Here is a 23,670-nt window from a genome sequence, read left to right as displayed (position 1 = left end):
AAGAAAGGTCATAAAGAGAAGGCTATACTGTTGCTTGCTGCTCTGAGAGAGCCTAAATCCTGTCAAAATTTCTGCCACGTAAACCTCTATTTTTCCCAAATGGAAAAATGGAGGGGAGGGAGAGAGAGAGAGAGATGGGTGTAGAGAAGGCAAACTTGTGCCCAGCTAGATCTAGCTGCATTTTTTTTCCATTTAACTTCATTTCTTCTTTTCATTTAAAAAGATTTATGAAACACTACTGCTGTCCAAAAATACTGAACTAGGGCTTGACACATGTACCACCCACAAAGTTACATTTGGACTCAGGATCGACATTTTGGAAAACTGGGCCAAATAGCACCAGGAGCCAAAAGAGATGTCAGAAAGAACTAGGACTGAGATGATGTTACTCATACAGTAATTGGAATCTGTTCTAAATACACAGCAAAAAATCACCGGAAGCTGCTAAATGCACATGGTAATCTATGGAACAGATTTCCTATGGTATCCACAATCATTAGCAATGCTTAACATAATGCCCTTTAAATAAAGGGCTAAGTTACCTGCAAATTGCCGGGTGCTGAATTTGAAAAATTGGTCAGCTCCCAAATACAGATTTCAGAGCCAAAATCCTAGATAATCTCTCACATGTGTTAAGCATTCTCCTGCCACATAATTTGTTCTTAAAATTGGCCATATTAAAGTACATGCAAATTCACGTAAGAGTAGAAGCTGTTGTAAAACAAACAAACCAACATTATACTAAGTTTGCTTTTACAGAGAATAGTGCGAGTTTGCTGTTCATGAAAGGTATTGGACTGGCATCCCCAGGCACAACAGATGGTAGCAGAAACACAGTCTATCCTGCCCTGGAAGACTCGGTGTGTGAACGACAGGGGAATCCAGGCTTGTGCCCACTGTGTTTTCTGCCTTTCCATAGCACTTGGCTTTAGAAAGTTTGTCCATATTTCACATCTCTACTAGTGACACCTGATAGTAAACTGAGAATTACACCTGAAGAACAGCAACAGAATTGTCAAAGGGCTTTAGCTTGAAGCACAAAGCACAACCCACTTGTGGAGCACGAAGAAAAAGCACTAGAGCTTCAGAAATGTCCTAGTTTATCCTGAAAACAAGGATGAAGGCTCTCCTTTGAGACAGGTTTGTGGACACGGGATAATTCAGAACTGCTTTGTTACTAACTGTACAAAAAAAAGCACCTAACAAACCACCTTCTACCCCTCCACTCAACATTTCCTGGTCATACTAGTAGAAAATGGGATTTTAATCCTTGAGCAACACAAAACTTGCTAGAAAAAAGAAATTCCACAAGAAAACAATGGATTGGAACTAATCCTTTGTATAATAGGACTCAAATCACCAACCCAAAAGGAACTGGTTATCTCTGTTGTCTATTGAACTACATACATCAAACCAGAGTAAGTGAGCACTTACTAACAAGCTTTCCAAAAGGAGCAATGATATGTAGCACAGGTTAGGCACAGAGCCACTGAAAATTATGCAATTTATATCTTGATCCATCCACAATTTTTTGAATGTCCTTATACATATGCGCTTTTGCAGAGTCAGGATCCCTTAATCCACGCAGCACTGACATTAAGTATCCTCTGGATAGGTTAGCTGCAATGTTTCAGTGCCTCAGTTTCTTTCCTCTACCACTCATGTGACGTATAGTTCAATGAGGCAAAGTTAAGATATACAAATATAATAAAAGCATACAAGCCATACTAATGTTTGTTAGAGAAAGGATGATAGCAAAAACACAAGTATTAAAGAAGACAGACTCATGCGCACATATGTACAAAACACAGCTTTAGGGAAACATCTATTCTACAAACCAAGATGCTCTAATAAGGTTTTTTTCATGTAGAGAGAAAAACATGCAAGTCTTGAAACATCCATTTTCCCCAGAAAAGGCAGAACCCCCTTCTTCTGAACCTGAAACTGCCAAATGCTTCATTTTGAAATTCCTAGTTCTGCCTATATGGATGGCTTAGCCCAGCTGTGAATTAAAAATATGTATATATATATGATCTCTGGCTTGCTCAAATCAGACCACTCCTTGAATGCTGGACCTGCAGGCAGCCCACACCATGGGGCACAGTCCTAATGCAGAGTCAGGACTTCGTCCCGAGAGGAAGCGTCCCCCAAGCACCGTGCTCTCCTGGGCAAAGAATTGCTGGAGCTAAGCAAACTCCACCCGTCTTGGCCACCCAACTGAATGATATGAATACCTGCATCTTCTTTCATGCGCTTTCCCGAGCGTGGCTGATTTTTTTAGTACATTTACCTCTGATGGAGCATTAAAATAAAGTGGTGGTGGGGTGGAAAAGCTGGGGAGAGGGTGCAGTCCTGGAGAGGTTCTTAGTCAGAGAAGGGCAAATCAGGGAAAAATGTCATTAAGTGTTTTTAAAAGCATCTTCACTTGCTGGTTTTGTGCTCACGACAGACAGGAGGAACAGAACAAGTACACTGCTAGCTCTTCAACTCGCCTCTTCTGAGGGGGAGAGCTTCCCTCACCCACAACGAGGGACCGAAACTGCATGCAAACTGAAAACCAAGTGAATCCATGGTCTGCAAATTTTACCAGTTCATTTTTCTTTTCCTCCAGAGAACTCAGTGTCTTAGGTACTTTTGAAAATTTACTTAATCTCTTCTACTTTTAAAAGACAAACAGGAAGGTTTGGCTGCAATTTACTATGGAGATAGGGGTAGAAGGGAAGTGAGCTGTTAACACCCTATGGGGCTTAACGCACTGTGATGGACAGATGAACCGTTCTTAAATGCAGAGTTTACTGCGCATTTTGTTAAAAGGATGTGGTGAGGCAGATGGGAGAAAGATGGCTTGTTTGCCTCGCAGTGTCTGCTGCGATCTGGCTAGCTGGGATCCTCTGGAAGGAAGGAGATCACTGTTAAGGAGCGAACACTCCTGGGAAACATCCCGGTAGTGTTGGATGGGGCAGGTAGTGAGAGATGCAGCAAGCGACAACTCATCCTCCCACTGCAGGCCTGGAAACTCCTCCAAAGAGCAAGGGACCTCCTCTCAGCCAGGAGCAGAGCCATAAGTCAAACTCTGGTGGCAACAGAAAGAAAGAGGATTTCCTAGGGACCCAGAAGAGGTTACGTGGAATGTGCACAACTCGGAAAAGCCAGAGAAAGTGTCCGGACTAGAAAGCAGGAATGGGAGAATAGACTTCACCTCACCAGGCAGAAGATTTGTTTCTGTTCAAGATGTCTCACTAAGCATATTTGAGTCTTCCATTTGCAGATTACCTCGCTTCAGTTTAGCTTCTGGCCACCAAAACCAGACCGGGAGCCTTTGGGTGTCCTTGCCTGTGCAGCACCTGAGCTTGGGGCAAGGCAGAGCCTGAGCTCAGCTGCTCAGCAGCACAGCCAGGCAGCGAGAGGCCTGCAGCGCGCTGGCTCCCGATGGAAAGGCTCCTGCGGGACACCACTTGGACCAACCTCATTCCTTTCAGGCTCACTTGGTCCCAGCAAGGACATTTCTGAAGAGCTTTACCCCAGATGCAGTTTTCTCCTTTGTCACAGCAGACAGTTATTTTTTTGTTTTGCTTTTTTTTGCTTTATCCTGCCCCAAAGACACTGGCTCAGCTCCTGTGGCATGTGTGCACTTGGGGAAAACAGAGCCATCCATCACTGTCGGGAGATGTGCTGTACACAAGCGGGTCAGCTCTCGTCTCCCGCTGTTCCTGCGGCAAGGCTGCAAATCTTGGAAAGATGCATAACATGCACATTGCAAACAGCCATTCATCATTGCAGAGCTGTGCCTCAGACACTCAGCCACAATCTGGCAAACTGCTCCGGCTGCATGCACCCCGGCCCATGCCATGCTACCTTGCAATGAGAGCAAAAAGCAAACAGCAAAGCAAGTGGCTGTGGAGCACCGTTTCTGCTGCAAAAAATGATATCCTCTCTCTCCTCTCTCTACAAAGGCCTAATGCTGCTGAGGTGGCCCATAATCATTACATTATGAAAATGTAAGTTGCTGGGAGGAAATTAATACCAGGCATGACCGGGGAAAAGGCTGCTTTCTTGTGAAGTAATTATGAAATTAAAATTTGATCTCTCCCTGGCGATTGTACAAAGGATACGGCTGAGGTCTCAAACACAACAATACAGCCAGGATTTCAACAGAAGAAGCACAGAAGGTTTCACTAGACAAAAAAAGCTCAATTAAAAACGGAGGGGAAAAAGATGACTTTTTGTAAATTACATGAATTTGGCTAAAAGGTGTAATCAAGCAGGTTATGGCACAGGGCTTGCAGACTTCCAATTACTTTTTACAAGTTGGAATCAAGCTGTTAGGAAATGCAGCTTATCTGAATAAGACTAATAATGCTAAGCTAATTAGACCCACAGGCATTAGCCAGCAGATAAATTCAGGCCGAAAAGAGGGACACTGTCACTTTAAATACTGCCTTGGGATCCGTGGAAAAGCTAATGAGGAGTGTCAGTTGGGGCTGTTTTATTAGGTGGTTCTCTAGAGGATGTAGCCTGAGGTTTCTGTAGCAGGGCTTCTGTGCTTGATTCAATAAATCAATTTATATTAAACGGGGGGTGCAGTGCGGGCGTCTGCTTCATAAAGTATTCTGTGGCATTTCTCAATCTGCTTATGCACTCCGCTGCCAGGCTACCTGAATGCGCTGTCAAAGGACATTGAACAGCGCAATAAAGAATAAGATAGCAGCCACATTGACAATATTTGTTCAAATCAACTCGCACATTACCACGCACAACATGTACATTGGCTCTTGACGTGGTATTCTAGATCCCCAATAAGTGATTAATGGGACCCTATTTTTTGTGAGCTGGAGTCTGAACCGCAGACTGCAAGGTGGGCTTGCACAATGAAAGCAAAAGACATCCATCCCAAACAAAATAAAATGACTTGAAAAGTAAAGTTGCTTTTTAAATCAGATGCTTAGAGGCTGAAAGACATTCCCTGTTGGAAAGAAAAGGGCAAGCACAGAACAGGCTGGCAGCATGCCAGGGAGTGGACAATATTGACTCTAGAATAAAATGGGTTTTGCTTAGCGCTAGCCCCAGGGCACCAGCCTTTCTGGTTTGGAATAAATCACACACATAGGTGACTCCCCCAAACGGGCTGACCATTGGGTGGCTAATCATGTACTACAACAAAACCTCACCAGACATGGAGCTGATAATAGCTCTGCTGCTACGAATACAGCATGCTCAGACTGAACATACAGTTTTCCTGCTTGCTGTATCCTGAGATTTTAACCCTTTGCAAGAAGCTGGGATGAGATCCGTTGGTTGAACCATTTTGGATGGGGTATAATTCAACTCTGTGCAATCTCTGAAGGCAAAGCAAGTCACAAACAAATCAGGTCTAAAAGTGGACTTTTGGTCTAGGGCTCTTCTGTCACTTCAGACCCTAAAATCTTCTACTTTAATGCAGACAGTAGAAAGGCTTCTGTTTATGTTTCAAGGAGGAACAAAATTTGGAAAACCACAAAACTGATGCCAAGTGGTAGTGCCTTCTGGATGCCTTTGGTCAAATATACTGCTGTAAGGATCCTCTGGCCCCACAGGAGGTTGGCAGGGGAACACTGGCAGAAGTAGCTGTGTGTGTGTGAGTGCCAGTAAGGAGCACAATAAACCAGAAAACCACAGAGCAGGTTTCAGGAAGTGCTCTAAGATACAGTCAGAGCAAAGCACTCTGAAATATATGTTCAGTAAGAAAAACAGAAATTATTCACACTGGATTTATCCATGGGTGAAGCAAACCTTACCAATCGTGTTTTAAACAAAAGGAGGAGATGGAGAATACTAATTCTGTGCACTTCTTAAAATGAGCATGGGTATTTGAAGACAAATGCTAGTATATTTTATCATCAGGCCTGATTCTTTTCTATATACTTCTACCTCAGATTACCTGCACCCTTCTTAACACTGGCAACATTTTGCTTATGTGGCCAACTGCCTCTCCCCTGATGCCTCTGTTGCCAGGACTTGCAAAAGTCACCAGAACGACCCTCTTCATCATAAAAGTTTAACCTCTGCAAACCATGGGCCTAAAAAAACCCTAGCCCAGGGATCCAGCTGAGAAAGCCTGTTAGCAACACAGATGTCTGCCAGCAAATTACAGCTCGAGACAGCTCGGAGGCTAGTTCAGCGGGAGATGTAGCTCCTAAAACGCCCTGCCGGTTGCAGTCTGTACCCTGCAACGGTCACTCAACCTCCACGTGCGTGGGGCAGCTCATGGCCAGCTCCCACCCAAACGCCGCAGCGTGTTTCTTGCCCTGACTCCCGCTGCAGAGAAGGGAGAAGGGGCTGAGGGGTGGGGATGTTCACAGGAGAAGGGAAAGGTTGGTCTCAAAGCAACCACATGCAGCTTGGGCTGGTGATGCAGCACGCACTGCTGGATCAGTGGTTGTCCTTAATGCCGTGGGGAAACTGGGCAGCACTGCTACCACTGTGGGCTGCCGAGACAAAGCCAATGTGGAAGCTTCATGGGGAAAAAAATAAAAAAAAGAAGAGAAAAAGAAAGGGGGGTGGAGAGGAGGCCAAATGTGTTATGGCAGACCCAGAGACAATAACCTTGCGTAAGCCAAGCAAGATGGGCAAGCCAACCCATTGTTGAGAAGCTGAAAAGCTCCAGAGCACAGCAGAAGGGGGCGGGAGGGCACAAAAAACAAAAACAAACAGAGTCGTACAGCTTCTAATAGAAACCATAGAAAGCGTCCCGAATTTTAAAATAAAACAGTTCTTTTTCCAGAGAAAGCATCAGAGCTGCATTTTACACCATCTTACTAAAGGATCAGTACAGGAGTGACTGCTTTTTGCTAAGATCACCTGCCTATCTCTACTCATACGTGCAAATGTCAACACCGAGGGAAGTCATTGACCAAAAAAGATCCTGACAATTCTACATTGTAAGCAATAAAGGTTTGGCAGCATTTTAGTGTAGCAAGCTCTGGCTGGTCAAGGCTCCACCTGACTTTTTCTAGAAAAGGAATATATATGCTAATTTATTCTCCATGACAGATACTGTACTTAGAAACAAATACATACAGAGATGTCCTGGGCCGCTGTGTCCTGATGCATCAATTAATTCTAGGAATTAGAAAGGGAAGAAAATAGAAGTGAGAATCTTGAGATGGAAAACTATCACTGTGCAATACCAGCCACCTCAAACTACCACCTCTACAGGCTAATCAAGCTGGAAAGCTAATATCTTGCCCACACTCTTAACCATTAAAATTGATCCAGACTTTTGGATAAATAGAAGCAGATTGTTTCTCCTCCACTTAGAAGATCACTGCACACAATTCCATGGAAAACAAGCCTTCCTTGGGCAAATGCCCTGCAAAAAGAAACAGATCCTTATTTAGAAAGACTCTGATTTACCCGAATACTATGGAGGCAGAGCTATCCCCTCACTACTTTATTGTCCTGAAGCAAACAAACAAAAAGGTAACTGATGCATTAACTGTGGGATATGAATTTGGCCAAGAAATTCTAGATTCTTTTATTCAGGATATTTTCTGCATCCAGCCAAAATTCAAAAGGAACAGCAGGGAGAGGTAGCATCATCACGGTCTCCACATGCTTTTGCTTGGCACAGATCATCTCTTTCTGGGATAACACTGAGGTGTACTTAGGCTTGAATATTCAAGTCACAGTTTAAATATTTGTTCCTGGATAGCTGTTTGCAGCTAGGCATATTTGTGCTAAACTAGGGGCAATCTGTGTACCGACCATATTAAAATCTATAACTGGAACAACATGTGTCCTAAACTTCAGGAAATTCAGAAAAGTCAACAGGAAAATCAACTCTCTTCTCCCCCTTGCCATATGCTAGAAAGAGTTCACATAGCAGTACTGAAAAACAATACATTGAATCAAATCTGCAATCCATTTAGACTTACCCAGTCTCTTCTATCTTACTCATTATTGTACTTCTAAAAATGGTGCTCCTTTATCTTTCTTCTAAAGCCAAGTAATATTAGCTAAGCAATAACCATTTTCAATAAGGTGAAAGTGCATAGCACAGACTCACAAACGAGGCACAAACTGATTTACAGATTTATCTCTTCTTTTAATTTTAAATCATTCCAGCCCTGTATGCATCCTAACATCCTGTTGGTGATTCTGACTGGAACAGCACAGTAAGCAGAATTTTCACTGAACTCTTTGACATGGCTCTCAAGTTCATGGGGAACTGCTAACATGCACAAATAGTTATTTTTCCCACTTCATGCTTTATTTGGTACTTATCAACACTGAATTTGATCACTGTGATGCCCATTCATGTAAATCATTTCACTCTTTACAGTTCCTCACATCCTTACTTATTAGTAGAAGAGCTGTGTCACTTACAAATGCTGCTATTTTAACTATTCTGTCATTTCCCTTCCCGACCGCTAACCAACTGGGGAAAAGCAAAACAACTCCCCATGAACCTGGAGAAATCCTGTTTGCCTTCTGATCACAATGAAAAAATTTTGCTCTTTCCCTTTTCTTAGGGAGTTCTTGGCCCATGAAACTTCTGTAGCTCCCCCCCAAATTAGTTTTCTTTTTCAGTAGCAAGTCTCATCTCAAAAAAGAGCTTCTGGAAGTCTACATTAAGCCATTCTTTACAGATCCCTTCAGAGAGGTCATGAATTTAATGAGAAAACTCCCTTTTGCAGAGGCTGGGAAGACTGTCCCATCATCTTCCAAATATTTTGCTATTTAAGTGCTCAGTTCAGCTAATTTACTCTTTTTGTTCCTATCCTTTGGATCATGCCTGTAGCTTTTTTAAAATCAATTTCAGGGAGGGATTGTGTATTTCTACTAGCAACTGTTCGAGATGATGGACAATGATGGTTATTCTCAGATTAACATGTTCTGTACCATTTAAACACTCCAGATTACATTGATAAATTTAAGTAATTATTCTGCCACTAAACCATCATATTTATGGGCAGTGAAGTATGGGACAATCACAAGTGTGCGGAGCTCTAGGTGTGTGTGAGCATCCAAGTCTCCAAACCTACAAGAGCTCAAGCTTTTTCATCCCTTCAGCCTTTTCCATTCCTGCATGAACATCCGCTAAAGATTGCTAAAATGCAGACAGCATGTAACTGAAGACCATTTGCATATATAGGACCTTCGCATTTACAGGTCACATACAGGGCATGCAACTGCAAGGAGTGGGGCTTCTGTAAGTGAGGGGAGTCACTTGAGAAGGAACCTCTTGAACTGACACAAAACAATGAAGACATTTAGCCAGAGACAAAAACTCATCACTCTTCCTGTCTTCAGTTCATTAAGTCAATGCTTTTCATTCAAGCCTTTTCATTTTAGGCTGGCTGTGACTTTTATTCAGATAGGCCTGTGTCTAAAACAATTCCTCAAGATTATCCAAATCAGGGGCCATCTGTACTGGAATATGGGAGGCAGCTCTTCCCTTTGCAAATATTTTTCGTCATGCAAAGGAAAAACAGCCCATTGATCCAGATTCCATAAAAAGCTACTTCCAAGACAGGAAAGATGTTCAGCTTTCAGAAAGATCCCCTGGCACTTCTACCCTTTTAAGTGTTTTGCTCCACTTTGAGTGCTCACATGCTAAAATGAGCTGAGGTCCTGGCGTGGAAGGAGGGTTCCAACTTATTTAAAATGTTAGCTTCTAAAAGAAAAATACATTTGAAGGAAGGAGATACCTCTCCTTATAGTACATACACAGGTACACTGCCGCCTTTGATGCAAACAGGTTTATGCTAATCACAAACGCATTCAGAGCAGGCATGGGTGGGGGGAAGGCTGTCACCGGGCTGCAAAGGGGCATGTTCTTACCAGCCGGTCATGTTGAAGTTGCGGTAGAGCATCCTCTTTCCAACCTCCTTGCGCTGCACCCTCCGTGGAAACTCTAAATGTGTGAACTCATTTCCCAGCAAGTGGGGCTGCATGTAAGCCTGTGGGCAAAAACCAAGCCACAGATACCACACAAATATCATAAAACAAGACATCATCTATTTTTAATGAGGTAATATTACCATCCCTTCCCGCTCCCTTCCCACATGATTTTTTTTTTCCCTCCTCTTTTTTTTATACAAGGAAGATGACAAGCTCTGTTTCAGCAAACAGGGTTTGCGTACACCAGTCCTGATGGACTATCGGTTGTTCAGCAGCAGCTGCAGTATGAGTGGTCCTCTCCCCCTCAAAATCTCTCAGTTCTTCTCCCTGGCTCTCAACATTTGGGATTACTAAAGCACACTTCAATCAACGACCCTGAAGGAGTCTGTGGAGCCAGACAAAACAGAGGCATATCCTTCTGTGGGTCAGGGAGAAGGGAATGGTTGAAGGCCAAAGCCACAGAGCACCTCTCTGGCTGGACAGGTGCTGGATGGGTGCTGGAGCTGTGAAGAGGCTCAAGCTTTCTGATACCCAGCTCAGCTATGCTGACAACACACACCACCTGGTATTAGTACCAGTCTTTATTTAATCTTCACTGTCTCAAGAAAAGTGAAAAACAGCTCTGTTCCCTTTTTCCTGCTGAGCATGCTGCACCCCATCACATGAGAAACTGCTAATAAACATGCATCTCACACCACCTTTTCTTGTTTTCTAAAAGCAACTTCTTTCACAGAGAATATAATTTAAGAAAAGTAGCAGCAGTTTTTGGTTACAACTGAAAGTAATGTTTTTGCCAGTGTTAACATTCGACTGCTGCAGCTACTGTCCTTTCTGGTGTGTTGCTCTCGAGACGCTGTGAGGCCTCTTTGGCAGCAGTCTGTGATCGTACCTGATAACCGAGCGCTTCAGAATTGATCGTTCTGCAGAAGGCAAGGCAGCTTAATTTGCTTGTCCAATGCACAATCTTTTATTTGGGATTTATGCACAGACCATCTGACATGACAGGTTAATCCTTTCACATATTGTATTTCTTCTTACTGAAATAACCCTCACTCATTTCTAATATTTGCATAAACAGGCCTTTTCCCACTCCTTCCCCCAAAACACACTGTGAGTGAGTCCCTCAAGTCAAATTGGTTAGATAGCACTAGCTGAAAAAAAGTTGTGTTTCTTAACCTTTTTGCAGATAACTCTTTTTTTCTTATCCAGACAGTTAAGGAAACAAAGTCTGTCTTATCTCCAGCAGCAGCTGCCATCTGGACAGATCAAATGAGCTGGCTTTAGTTTCTGGATTTGCTCATCAAAGGTGAGCGGCAGGAAGTACTGGAAGCCCTTATTGATCTACCTGGTAGCTATCACACAGATAGTTCCCAATAAAGTACTTCCTGCATTTAAGGGCTGAGCCTGCTCCCACTAAATTTAATAGGAGTTGGATGAGGCTCAGCACATCATGGCTCGACCCTGCTATCGAGTTGTCGCTTCTGCCTTTGCCAGACACCACCTCCGAGCTCTGCTGAGCCGCAGCACCAGGAGACTGCTCTGTGCTGCGGACGAGGACAGAGACTGCTTTCAAGCACACAAGCGTGATCTTGACATCGCGATCCCTTCCTGGAACAGGGGCTCCATCAAATCCTCCCTCTACACATGGTTAAGAGAATTACATTGTTTTCCTGCAATCTACAGCCCGCCAATTCCCTCCCCACCACACCCAACTGTTGCTCCCCAGGGCCATCTAATTGGATCGCTGTTCCTCATTACAGAAATGACTGTGAAGTACTACTGACTTTTCAAAGGTCTAGCAGTACTCATCCAGATGAGGCTTTTTGCCCTTTCAGAACTTTGAATGCTTTTCAAAAGTATATGCAACACTGCATTAATTTTTGTTCCAGTTGCAGTGAAGGCATAACATCCCCAACAATTTGTTTGATGCATTGTTACACACTGATGGGAGAGAGTGGGACTTTCTTCTGTATTATTTATTCTTTGCGGTTGATGGTACTGTAAACAACAAAGTCAATGGTCTGCTTAGAAAGCGTAATGCAGTTCATTTTAAAATACACAGCCTATCTTGATTAAATCATTACAAACCACTTCTAGCTAAAGACTAGTGTTGTCCATCTACAAAACAGGAAACCTTATTTAAAGCAAAAGGCTTTGACACGAAAATGGAGTTATTTAACCATCAGATTATCAGATTACTTATTACGCTGGATCACAGGTCCAGAAGAAATGAAGTTAGAGGCTTTTAGCATTTTTCCCCTTGAAAACAAGAATTTCCTTTATTGAAAGGGGAAAGCGATTGGGAGAGACTGCATTTCATAAAGATTTACTCAGATGGAAAGTCTGAGGTCACAGGTGAAATAAGATTAATAAAGCTGGCAGAGTTACCAGTGGACTGCTAATGTTCAAATAAGGTTTCTCTTCCGCAGCCAAGCCTCAAAGCTTGATTTACAATCTAGGGATCTTAACTTGATTCTAATATTTTTGGCGTCAGTAGAACAGAGGGAAAAGAGAAATTTGGAAGCTTCTGGTGGTTGTGAGCTGAATTCTTATGTGAATAATTTTTAAATTATTCTTGATGTTTCACTGGTAATTCTACAGAGAGCAGAATGTTCTACTATAAACCTCAGCTCTGATTTTTCAGTCTGGTTTGCTGAGAACTGTTCTCTATTTACTACAAGGCAGAGCTCTTCTCCCTCCCCACCCCAAGCAAACTTTGCTGTGCAAGAAAATCAGAAAATAAACAAAAAGAAACACTGTAAAAATCTACAGATCTTTAAAGTAGACATACAAGCAGACACAAAGAAATCCCTTTAACTGATCAAATGAGAAACAAAAATACTAAGTGAACTAACTACCAGAATTTCAACAGAAATGAAGCAGGCTCAATTTGAAAGAAATTTTGATAAGAAACATCGTTCAGAGAAAGCAGCATCACTTACCTCCTTATTAATAAAAACAGTGTTTGTCAAACACTTTATATATCCTTATGAGGCATGGTCAGACAACATTGTTATTCTGTGTTGTGAAACTGGAGTATTTTCCATCATTTTTCTTTCCAAAGCTATTAAGATTTTTTTGGAATAAGTCTGGCATATTCTGTATCATATGCTTCTGGTACTCAATCATTTTATGGTAAGTTTTAATGGTTAGATGTATTACATTTAACATTAGTTGTATAAAACAGTCTGCTCAAGGAAATATTAGCCACGTCTCTTTCAAGAGGCCATTTACTTCCTGCTGTGTTTCCTTTTTTTTTTTAATTAATACTCATCAGCAGAGCAAATATGGAACTAAGCTAAACACACATTAGTGTCCTAGATAATTATCTGGTAGGGAACATTGTGCGTATCTTATCGTACCTTGCAAGTGTCTTTCCCTCATCCCTTTGCCAAGTCCTGTGATACCTTTTCCAGCTGTTCCTGAAGGCACTGCTCTGGGACATCATAAGCACTAGTTTTCACTGCATTACATGGTATTTTCAGACTTGCTATTTTCACCTACATCAATTGTATTTTATATCATCATCTTCTTACTATCTTGTGCTATTTTCTTCAATCGTATTTTCTACTACATGGTACTAAAACTCAAAATAGCATGTGTAGCACAATATATCCAGGAAAAGTTCTATAAATTAAACCATCCATTATTATATGGCTACATTCACATTTAAGCAAAACAGAGGTTACAAAGGCAAGGAGGTGGTAGTAGAAGGAAGTGAGAGCAGAATCCATCTCTGGATTGGTGTTTCCTCTGTTATGAAAGGACAAGACTCTTTCCATAAAACCATGCATATCTTTTACCATAGCGCCACATACTATATCAAATTACCAAAACAGTTCTACACTGGGCGATGCATATATCTATATATGCATCATATGATGTATAAACTGTAAGAGAATTAAGGAGCAGCTGATTTGTAACTGGAACACTGAACTGAGATTTGGGAGATCTAGGTTCATCTTCTATTTTGGCTTGGATTTCCCAGGCATCCTTTAGTAGATAAATTAATAAGTAAATAAATTAGTAAGTAGCAAGTTAATTCAGTAGATAATTAATTATCACTTAATCCTCACCTGAATAACAAAATAAGAATACACCCTCTGTGAACTCATGTCTGTCTAGGCTTGTGAGCCATTGTTTGCTTGGTGCCAAATGCAAAGAGTTATCAGGGCTCATTACCATTGCTGGCTACCCAATCTCTACTGGTATCAAACTCTGCCCTGGCAGCAGTAGCACACCATCTTTGGTCTGAGCTGTGAACTTTTGGGACACTGCCTAGCTACATGCATGGATACTATATACAATAGCATCATTTTGACCTCAAATGACATCTTTGAAGAGCAACTTTGATAACTAATAGCAATACACCCATCTGCAATATTCTCATTCATCATTCATTTTAAACACATTTTCCGAGGAAATAAGTAACAAAATCTATGCCATTTACTGTTACAGTTTAGTCTATCAGGATTGAAATTAATAGCCTCCTTAGAAGATAAAAGGAAAATTGCCTCTAGCAATCTTTGCCCACACAACTGCAGAATGCACCAGAGCAGTTCCCACTGAATACTGGATTTTGTTTTCTCTTTCAAGACATACTGATATGGAAAGCCAGAGCTTTCCTAGAGTAAGCACTATGTAAACTTCACACGCCAGAGTGTTTAAAAAAAAAAAAAAAAAAAAAAAAGGCTTGTGAATGCCTGATGATGGAAGGGAAGCATTATGTGCACTGAACCTCTTTGGAAGCTGAAGGACCAAGGTGTAACACTTTCACACCTTATATCTTTAAGAAGTGCTATTTGACTGAAGGATTGCCTTTTAGTGCAATGTCCTCACAAGTTGCCTGAAGCAGAAGCCTGCCTTGGCCCACCAGCATTCACATGGCCTCCTTGAAATCAGCAGGAGGACCCAAGGAGCTGAGGTGCTGGAGCTGTATGTTGTTCTCTCTCTGCAAAAAGCAGGGCACATGTGGAGGCTGAAGAATGAACATGCCCAGAGTTGCTCTAAAGTCTGAATGACTGGCTGTAGAGAAATTGTTGTTTTAAAGCTGCCATGCCAGAGGCCTATGCCCAGGGTCATTCTTGGATATTGAGCAATAAAATTGCATTAAAACAGAAGCTGGATATAGAAAGCATTTACAATTTTTTCCTCAAGTTATTCAAACAGTACTAGTTGGAACACATTTGCGTCTAAGGCTAGGCTGGAGGGCTTTATACAGTGATACTCACAGGACCTAAACAACTCATTAGCCTGCAGGCTTCTTTGCACAAGGAAGTTAGAGCCCAAAAATCACAGCATGAATATAGAAGATGCTAGTTAACCTAAACCAACTCCCTGCATGGCCAAAGTAGTCAGTAGGCACTAAAGGCAGTGTAGAGCTTCTTCACCCTGACTGTATACTAACAGTATCTACACAGGCAGCTGACGTTTAGCAGTCAGTATGCTGTAAATTCATACCCTCCTTTTACTTTTGCAATAATTTCCCCACGTAGGCAAGCCCTGAGGTGAACAGCATCTGCATTTACTAAGTAAAACATTTATGCTAAAATGATTAAGTGAATTTCTTCCTATTGTTCAGAAAGAGCAGTGCAATGTTTTAGAAACAAAGAAAATACACTTTAATTGCAAGGGACAGAATAAGTCCAAAGAAAGTAACTTTCAGATAAGAACTGCAAAAATGATGCATTGATGGTGTAATACAATGATAGAAGAATCTGGGGACAGCCCAAGATGAGTAAGGAAAATTATTTGGAATTTCACTTTATCTAAAGATCTTCTCACCGAGATAGATGCAACCTTTGGAGTCTAATGTTTTATGCCAACCTTGTAAGAAATCCAAAGTCTTTTTCTTTCTTACTAGAGTAAAAATGTTACTTATGGAATGTTATGTTTGAAATTATCTCTAATTTTCTTTCATGCTCTTGCTGTCTTGCATGTATTTTCTTTGAACATGATACCCATAGCCCTGGCACATTTGCTACATATAGAAATAAAATAAACAAACAAAGGTAAATAAATTTTCAAAGGAAACAGCAGAAATGCTTTTCAGATCAGCTGCTGTTTTCAAATACAAGCCAGCAAGGACATCAAAAGAGCAGAAAATCCCTTGTAGGCAATGCTTTATCTCTTATTTCCTAGAGAAGTGCCAGACTCCCTAGATACTAAAGATACTTTTTATTTTAAAGGAAAACAAATTATTTTAAATGTAACTGAAGTATAAATATTTATTAGGGCTCCTCTGCATTTGGTTTTCTGAATATGAATACTCCCAAAGTAATATTTCCTCTGAAATTTTCAAAGGCAAGCCAGTGAACTTGACTAAGAATTGAATGTAACAGTTGCAGAAACTTATTTAAAATTTTTCTTTAAAACCTTCCTACCCACCTTCAACAACCTGCGTTTTGCCTAGTTTCAAACCACAATGCTTGGGCCAGGCTGAAGAAAAACAGCACCTTAAGAATAGGGAACTCCACCAGCCTTGACCTATGCACCTAGGATCAGACAAAGCTAATAATGAGCCTGCGCTGGCTTAAGTTTGAATTGCTAGAAGACAAAACCAGGAGATCAGAGGAAGCAGAGAAGAAATCTCTCTGCTATGTTAGGAATGATATTTTGAAAAACAGCTCTTCAACAAAATGATTTGACTGTTTTCATGCAAAATAACAAAATCCATTTTGACTTCTGTTACATTTCTTGGGCAGCTTATCAGCCAACACGACTTGCTGTAAAAAGCATCCTGTATCTCCTCAGCTAGTCCCCCTGTCCCAGCTTTATGGGTTCTGCTACACTAAATAAAATTAGTCTTTCTTCATCCATCCCACCCTGCAACCATTAACAGTGACAGAAATCACCTGTAAGTTGGGTATCTTCTCCCTGAGCTGGCTCTGTCAGTATACTATTAGAGCAAAGGAATAAAACCCTGCAATAGTGCTCATGTATGCACAAAGAGCAGTCTGTGATGTTTTATACTGTCACACAGTAAACACCGGGATGGATTGAAATACCTCTGTGGTTTGTTAGTTGTGTGTCTGAGCTCTCATTATCCAACACCAATGAGCTGCTGAAGTCTGCATCCAAACAAGGTACAGCCACGCTGACTGATGGCCTCCACGGAAGAGAGAAGACCACTTTCATCGGGATGTGCACTATCAGGTTTTTCCTCCACATTTGCTGATGGCTAAAGCACACACGTGGCCAGTCACCAGTGTTCAGCAGGTATGTGGCCCTCCATTGAGTCACAGTAACTCAGCGGCACATGTCGGACCCTAGGTATTACTGAACAAAGCTTGTAATCAGCAGCAGCTGATTTGGTCCTCGGGTCTCTTACCAGATACTGAAGTCGCTGGCGTTCAGTCTCTGGAGTGAATTCCGAAGACATTGGAATGACTTCACCATTTCGGATTATTATAGCCCTGTAATTGTAATAAAGCCTCATCAGTAGAGGGAAAAAAAAGAAAAGAAAAAGAATAACAACAGAAAACCATAAGGTACAGTCAGATGCTTATTCTCTGCAGAGCCACAGTAAAATCAAGTTATTTCTTTTCTACTGAAGTTATCAGTAGAACAGAATAACAATTCCTGTCCTGCATCCTTTAGGCTGGATAACAACACAGTATATTTGTATATGCCAAGTTCATTTCAAAGCTCACAAAAGCACGGAAGCAACAAAGACAAGAGTTATTTCAGTTGATGTCTACAGGGTATCCTTATTAGTGAAATCCAGACACCCAGAGGAGATGCTGCAGAATCACTGACTGTAGAACAACTCTTTGCAGGATTTAATCCCAGTTGTGGCTGACACTGCCTAAACTATGGCTTCAAATGACTCATGCAAGCCACTTTCCAGTTATTGATTGGTCATATGTCATGTCAGAACATTTCTAGTCTAACAGCAAATGGAAATGGCAAAGCAAATCCTGTTTAACACAAATCTAACTAGCTACCTGCCAAAAGACGACAAGTAATGAAATGACTATAGATCAGCAAGAAGATTTCACATACATTTCTGCAAATGGCACAAAGAAAATTCTCTCAAACACCTGTCTGTTGCCTCTTAAAAATCTGCTACGCTGCATGCAAAATGTGGTCTGATTCTTCCCTGGTTCAATCCCACTGGCTGAAACGCAGTTTCAAGGGGGAAGAATTTACTCAGTGTTCCTGCTGTATTTATTGGTCAGGTATTCACTCACAGAATTTTATTCTCTTACCTTTCTATTATTTATGCAGTTCTGTAAGTATAGCAACACTTGGTGCTTTAGAACAGCTGGATGAAGCATATACCCTCTCAAAGATTTTAACACCTGATTTGGAGCTGCTTCCCACCCATCTGCAGATTAATTCAGCATTTGGATACTAGCAGTGTACCAACTCTCCTCTTGAATTACCACAGAATTTGGTTTAGACAAAACAGATAACCATCACTTGGATTCAGATTTCTACAAATTTTAATTCTTCTCCTTTCTGTGATCTTCTTGTCCTGTTGTTGTGCTATGTAAATTTTAGATTAGTTCTCTTGATAATTTGATCAGTTTGCTGGCATTACTTCTATACCAAGTATTCTAATGGCACTGCAGTGCAACCAAGAAATACTGTAGACACATGAACACTGAAAACCCTTGTACAAGCCAGCTTTGCAAAATTAGTGGCACTGTGCATCTTCAAACTCATAACTTTCCAAGTGTTCCAGATATGATACTGGATTAAATACTCTCCAAACCACCACCTAATATTGCTAGCATGCAAATGGAAAGAGCACTGCTGAAGAGGAGAGGAACTATCCACATTTCTAAGATTCATGTGGCAAAAAACGGACAGGTGCAAGACTGAGCTGCAGTGGGAGAGGTGGGAAAAGGGTTTAATGATGGGAGAAAACAGCTGTTCTTTGACAGATAAGTTTACTGCTTCTGGACTTGCAGCACTTCTTTGCAAATGACCCTATGTAGTGATGAGAGGAGGCTCTTACTGGCCCTCCTCTGCTCCAATTAGAGACAATTTTCTGTGCATGAAACAAGACAGACATGGTGGTTATAACTCTTTAATTTCTTGGGACAAATTTGTGCAGAATTTTTGATGGAGTTTTTCCCCTCTTTATGAGATCTGAATGTATTATAGGTTTACAAAAATGCCAACCTGATAAAATATAATAAAGGTTTGCTGAAAACTGGTCTTCAGCCTTAACAGCACGCTTGGATGCTTGATCATCAATGCTGATGCTCTGAATCATTTAAAAAATGAATCAAGAACACAATCACCTATTTTCTGCAATGACATCTTTGCTTTTAGTTTTACAGCTTTGAACTACAGCCATTTACTCAAAGACAGCAGCCAGGTTTTATAACCTTTTCATGTGTAATTTGACTCACTGGTGTAAGCCTTAGTTTAAAGGAAGGGTCTGTGGGTTTAGCACAGAGACAAGTACTCTGGCAACAGTCTTGGCTAGACTGATCAAAGGATCTGATCAGATGGTAACCAAATTGCCACATACTAGTTTAAAACAGTCGTAAGGAGCCTATTGATCCTGTGTTCATCTGAAAGAGCTAGTATAAAAACACACACTGATGTAATTGCTAGTGTGTCAGGCTAATTTTTTAATTATTCTTTGCTTCCCCACTAATCACCATCACCAATGGTGATTAGGTACAGTGCTCTGTACCTCAAAGAGCACTCGCAGAAGTTTGGGATTCAGCTTTTTCTTTGTGCACACTGACATGGTTCCTATATACTTTGATAGCTATCTTTCTCACTTCTATGGGTAGAATTGGGCCTTGAGGGACTAACATCATATAAAAAGCAATTCAGAGGTGAGTGGGTCAACCTTTCATGGCTTAACTTATTTTCACTAGAAATTGCAGCCATCTGGGATGAAAAGTACAACCCAGCACAAAAACCTTGGGGGGGGGGGGAATTAAAGCAAAGATGTTGATAAAATAGAGCCTCAGTTTTATGCTTTTCATTACTGCTTCCAGTGGTTAGACTTTACTTAACTTGAGAGTTACAACTGCTCATAAGAGTCAAATGGTTTGATCTGAAGAATTAGACAGCTCTAGGTGTCAGTAATGGGAGGGACAGAGGCATAGCTACACAGCTCTGGGGGGTTCATTACCCCATTACCGGCCTCTGACTTCCCGCACCAGCTATTTAGCAGTCTCATGATGGCAAGAGATATCTCTGACCATTTAGACGACAAAAAAGGACTTATGTGCTGGCAGCCTCACCTGAGAGGCTGGGCGCGAAAGCTCCAGGCCAGGAGCCGCTCTGCTTGGCCGGATTTTTTCCTGTGACTTAAGAGATGCCGAATCAGGCCCGAATTGGGCTTGGAGACTGCACTGCCATCTCAGTGACCTCGCAGTGACCGAGCTGCCAAGCACCGGCTGAACGCTTTTCCCGCAGAGCAACCTCCCGGCTCCCAAATTCGGCAGCCCAGCAACACTAACGACCGCTCGCACAGTGGGTGGCTGGCCGGTGCTGGAGTTAAGGGCATGCCGGCAGTCACTTTTGAGGGGCCACCCCAATTGCCCCGTTCTGTGGGAACATTAATTTTGACTTTACGCTTCCTAAAGGACGACGCAAACAGCATCGTGTTACACGAGCATTGCTGCTCCTGCATGGAGGACGCAATGAAACACAGCACTCCGAAAGCGTTTAGCTCCCCGCGCATTGTGCAAATACGGATGTATTATTTTATACCAGAATATAGCTGTCCCATTAAACTGTCAGAAATAGCTACGTAGGAAGCCAGAGAACTTGAAGAGATGCAGTGCCCAGAGAGCATCTGATTCTGCCACGTTTAACAGTGACATTTTAATTTCAGCCACACGGCTGAGACACATTATAGCACAGCCACAGGGCGAGCCTGCCAGAGCAAGTCGGATGATTCATGCCAGTAGGGAACAAGTATGTCAACAGCAACAAAATATTCCTTGATGACAAGGTTACTTCAGACCCGTACCAATCACTAATTTATATCGGCAATGAAGAAGTAATAAAAAGAAATAAACAGAGGGTTTTTGGCAGGAAAGGAAATCAGGAGTCACAGGCCTGCAGCCCCTCAGTGCTTTGCCCCTCAGGCTCTGCGGTGCTGAAGCCCTCTCCGCATAACACCACCTCGGAGCAAGCAAACAAACCGCACGCACGCTTCTTAACCCCCCGAGGCCACCGAGGCCATTAAGTCACTTGCTTTGATCCCCTTTAGAAACATAATCTATAAATTTCACTCCGTCCTCTCCCCTCTTCTGAATCCAGCCACTTAACTCCCCATGAAAGGTCCCCACCCAAACAGAACCACAGGACTGCACTTACCCTTTCGTTGCATAGATATGCGGTCTGCACACAGAAAGAAAGTTCACTAATTTGGAGCTGGTAAATATTTACAAAAAACAGGATTATATTAAAAGAAAGGAAAGGAAAAGGAAAGGAAAAGGAAAGGAAAAGGAAAGGAAAAGGAAAGGAAAAGGAAAGGAAAAGGAAAGGAAAAGGAAAGGAAAAGGAAAGGAAAGGAAAAGGAAAGGAAAAGGAAAGGAAAGGAAAAGGAAAGGAAAAGGAAAGGAAAAGGAAAGGAAAAGGAAAGGAAAAGGAAAGGAAAAGGAAAGGAAAAGGAAAGGAAAAGGAAAGGAAAAGGAAAGGAAAAGGAAAGGAAAAGGAAAGGAAAAGGAAAGGAAAAGGAAAGGAAAAGGAAAGGAAAAGGAAAGGAAAAGGAAAGGAAAAGGAAAGGAAAAGGAAAGGAAAAGGAAAGGAAAAGGAAAGGAAAAGGAAAGGAAAAGGAAAGGAAAAGGAAAAGGAAAAGGAAAGGAAAAGGAAAGGAAAAGGAAAGGAAAAGGAAAGGAAAAGGAAAGGAAAAGGAAAGGAAAAGGAAAGGGAAAAGGAAAGGAAAAGGAAAGGAAAAGGAAAGGAAAAGGAAAGGAAAAGGAAAGGAAAAAGGAAAAGGAAAAGGAAAAGGAAAGAAGACCAAAGCACAGCTGTAGTAGTTTAAAATGGAACAAAACAAAACTGTTTTTGTATCTCTTTTCCTGCCACTTCACTCTGTTACGAGTGTTTCTGATCCAGAAAATCCCGGTCCTGAACAACTAAATGCGTGCAAGTGATGTACCAGTACTTCAGTCTGTAAGATGGTACTGACAGTCAAATCAAATTCTGCAGTGGGCTACATCCTCTCAGTTGCAGGCAAATGAAAAGAAACATCCAGAGCCCAAAAGGCTGAACAAAAAATACATTTATCTTTTGGATTGACATAACTGCGTAGTCCACAGTGACCAACTAGACTGTTGAATGTATTTCAGCATCATTTGCACAGAACCTTAACTACATGCTTATTTTCTACATTCAGATTTGATACTTTAAAGCAAAATTTGGTGTTTGAGGATATACCCCCTTTTAAAGTAGGTGGTGAATGAGGCAATAAAAGGGTAAAAATCTACTACTGTGCTGTAGTGGTGGTCCCACAGTCAAGACATAGCAACAACACTGGTATAGAGAAAATATCAACGTATCAATTACTTCTGTATTTTTAATAGGGATAAAGCATCCACCCTTCCTTGAAGCAAGAAGGATTTTTTTCTTGCGTGCACAAACACAATTGGCTGAGAATTGCACTGCATCCTTTCTGGGTTTCTTATAAGAAACAAAACAGGGAAACTCATACATTTTAGAGAAAGCTATTGTTGGTTACTCTCATTTAATCATACAGAGAAAGAAACACTTTAGTGAACAAGGTCAAAAGTGTAATTTCACTGCTGTCCTGGGTCTATTGGGATTCTGGTGTTCAAAACAAGAGGCACCTCCTACTGTTGGGAGTATTCAGGGGACACCCTGATTCCATTACACACTTTTTCAGTCAAAAATGATTTGAAACGCAACATTAAACTGCACATTTCTACAATGGAGGATAAAAATCTGGTAAAGGTGACAAAGAGAGACCATTTGGAAAACCCTTTTTGACAGCGTATATCAATTCCAAGCCACAGGGAGGATGTATCCATTTTGTCAAAAGGTGTTAAGCACTGTGGACTCTGTACAGATGAAGCAGAAGTGTCTGGCCTCACTGAAGAGGTATTAGAAATATGTCAATGGATAATAAAGAGGGATTAAACTGACAGAAAGAATAAGGCAGGGTTTTATAACATTCAAAGGGGAACCAAGCAGTAGATTTTAATTACGTATGTCACAAAATAACTGAGAAAAAATGTAAATCTCAAAACTATGGAATTAGTCTACATAGGTACTTGTTTACTACGGTAACTATATATACATACAAATATACATATACTTAAGGAAGCACAATGCTAGTGTCTGGTGGACCTTCGAACAAGTTTTTTTTTTTTTTAACTTGCTAAGAAATGAAAAATAATTATAAAAAGATTCAAAATAATGTTTATTATCTCTCTCAATTAAGTACTGGAACTTACAGCCATTATGATTACTGATGAGTTTCAATATGTTCAGCGCTGGCACCTTGGTTTCACTTATTACTAACTGGATTACCCTCCTTAATCCCATGCAGAATCATTTCTGTGTTTCTTTATAAGCCTGGTGAACACCTCATTTTATCAGCAATAATCATGGAACTATAGCACAAAGCCTTTAAATGATTTCCTTAATTCTTTGAATCAAGGCAGACTGAGGATAGTGAAATAAACCATTATACAAAAATTTAACCGGCATTTAAAACATGTCCCACTGATGCCATGTCCATCACCATAAAATTCAGAGGTGAAAGCTGCAACCCTCAGCAACACCGATGGCAAAAACACCTTAGCTGCTCCCCATCCCCAACACCCAAGCGATGCTTCA

The 23,670-nt window shown here is 41.4% G+C and overlaps 1 protein-coding gene across 1 annotated transcript in view; it reads right to left on the bottom strand.

The window, feature by feature from the left end:
* PPM1H (protein phosphatase, Mg2+/Mn2+ dependent 1H) overlaps positions 1-23,670 on the bottom strand; it is a 143,059-nt gene that overhangs the window by 22,294 nt on the left and 97,095 nt on the right. Inside the window, exons 5-6 of the mRNA XM_067289940.1 lie at positions 17,213-17,297; positions 9,823-9,941 (exon numbers count right to left, since the gene is read on the bottom strand). Coding sequence (XP_067146041.1) covers positions 9,823-9,941; positions 17,213-17,297 — 204 coding nt within the window. The remainder of the gene's footprint in view (positions 1-9,822; positions 9,942-17,212; positions 17,298-23,670) is intronic.

This window comes from Apteryx mantelli, chromosome 1, assembly GCF_036417845.1.
Source record: "Apteryx mantelli isolate bAptMan1 chromosome 1, bAptMan1.hap1, whole genome shotgun sequence".
NCBI lineage: Eukaryota > Metazoa > Chordata > Aves > Apterygiformes > Apterygidae > Apteryx > Apteryx mantelli.
This window is presented reverse-complemented; position numbering and strand designations above follow the sequence as displayed.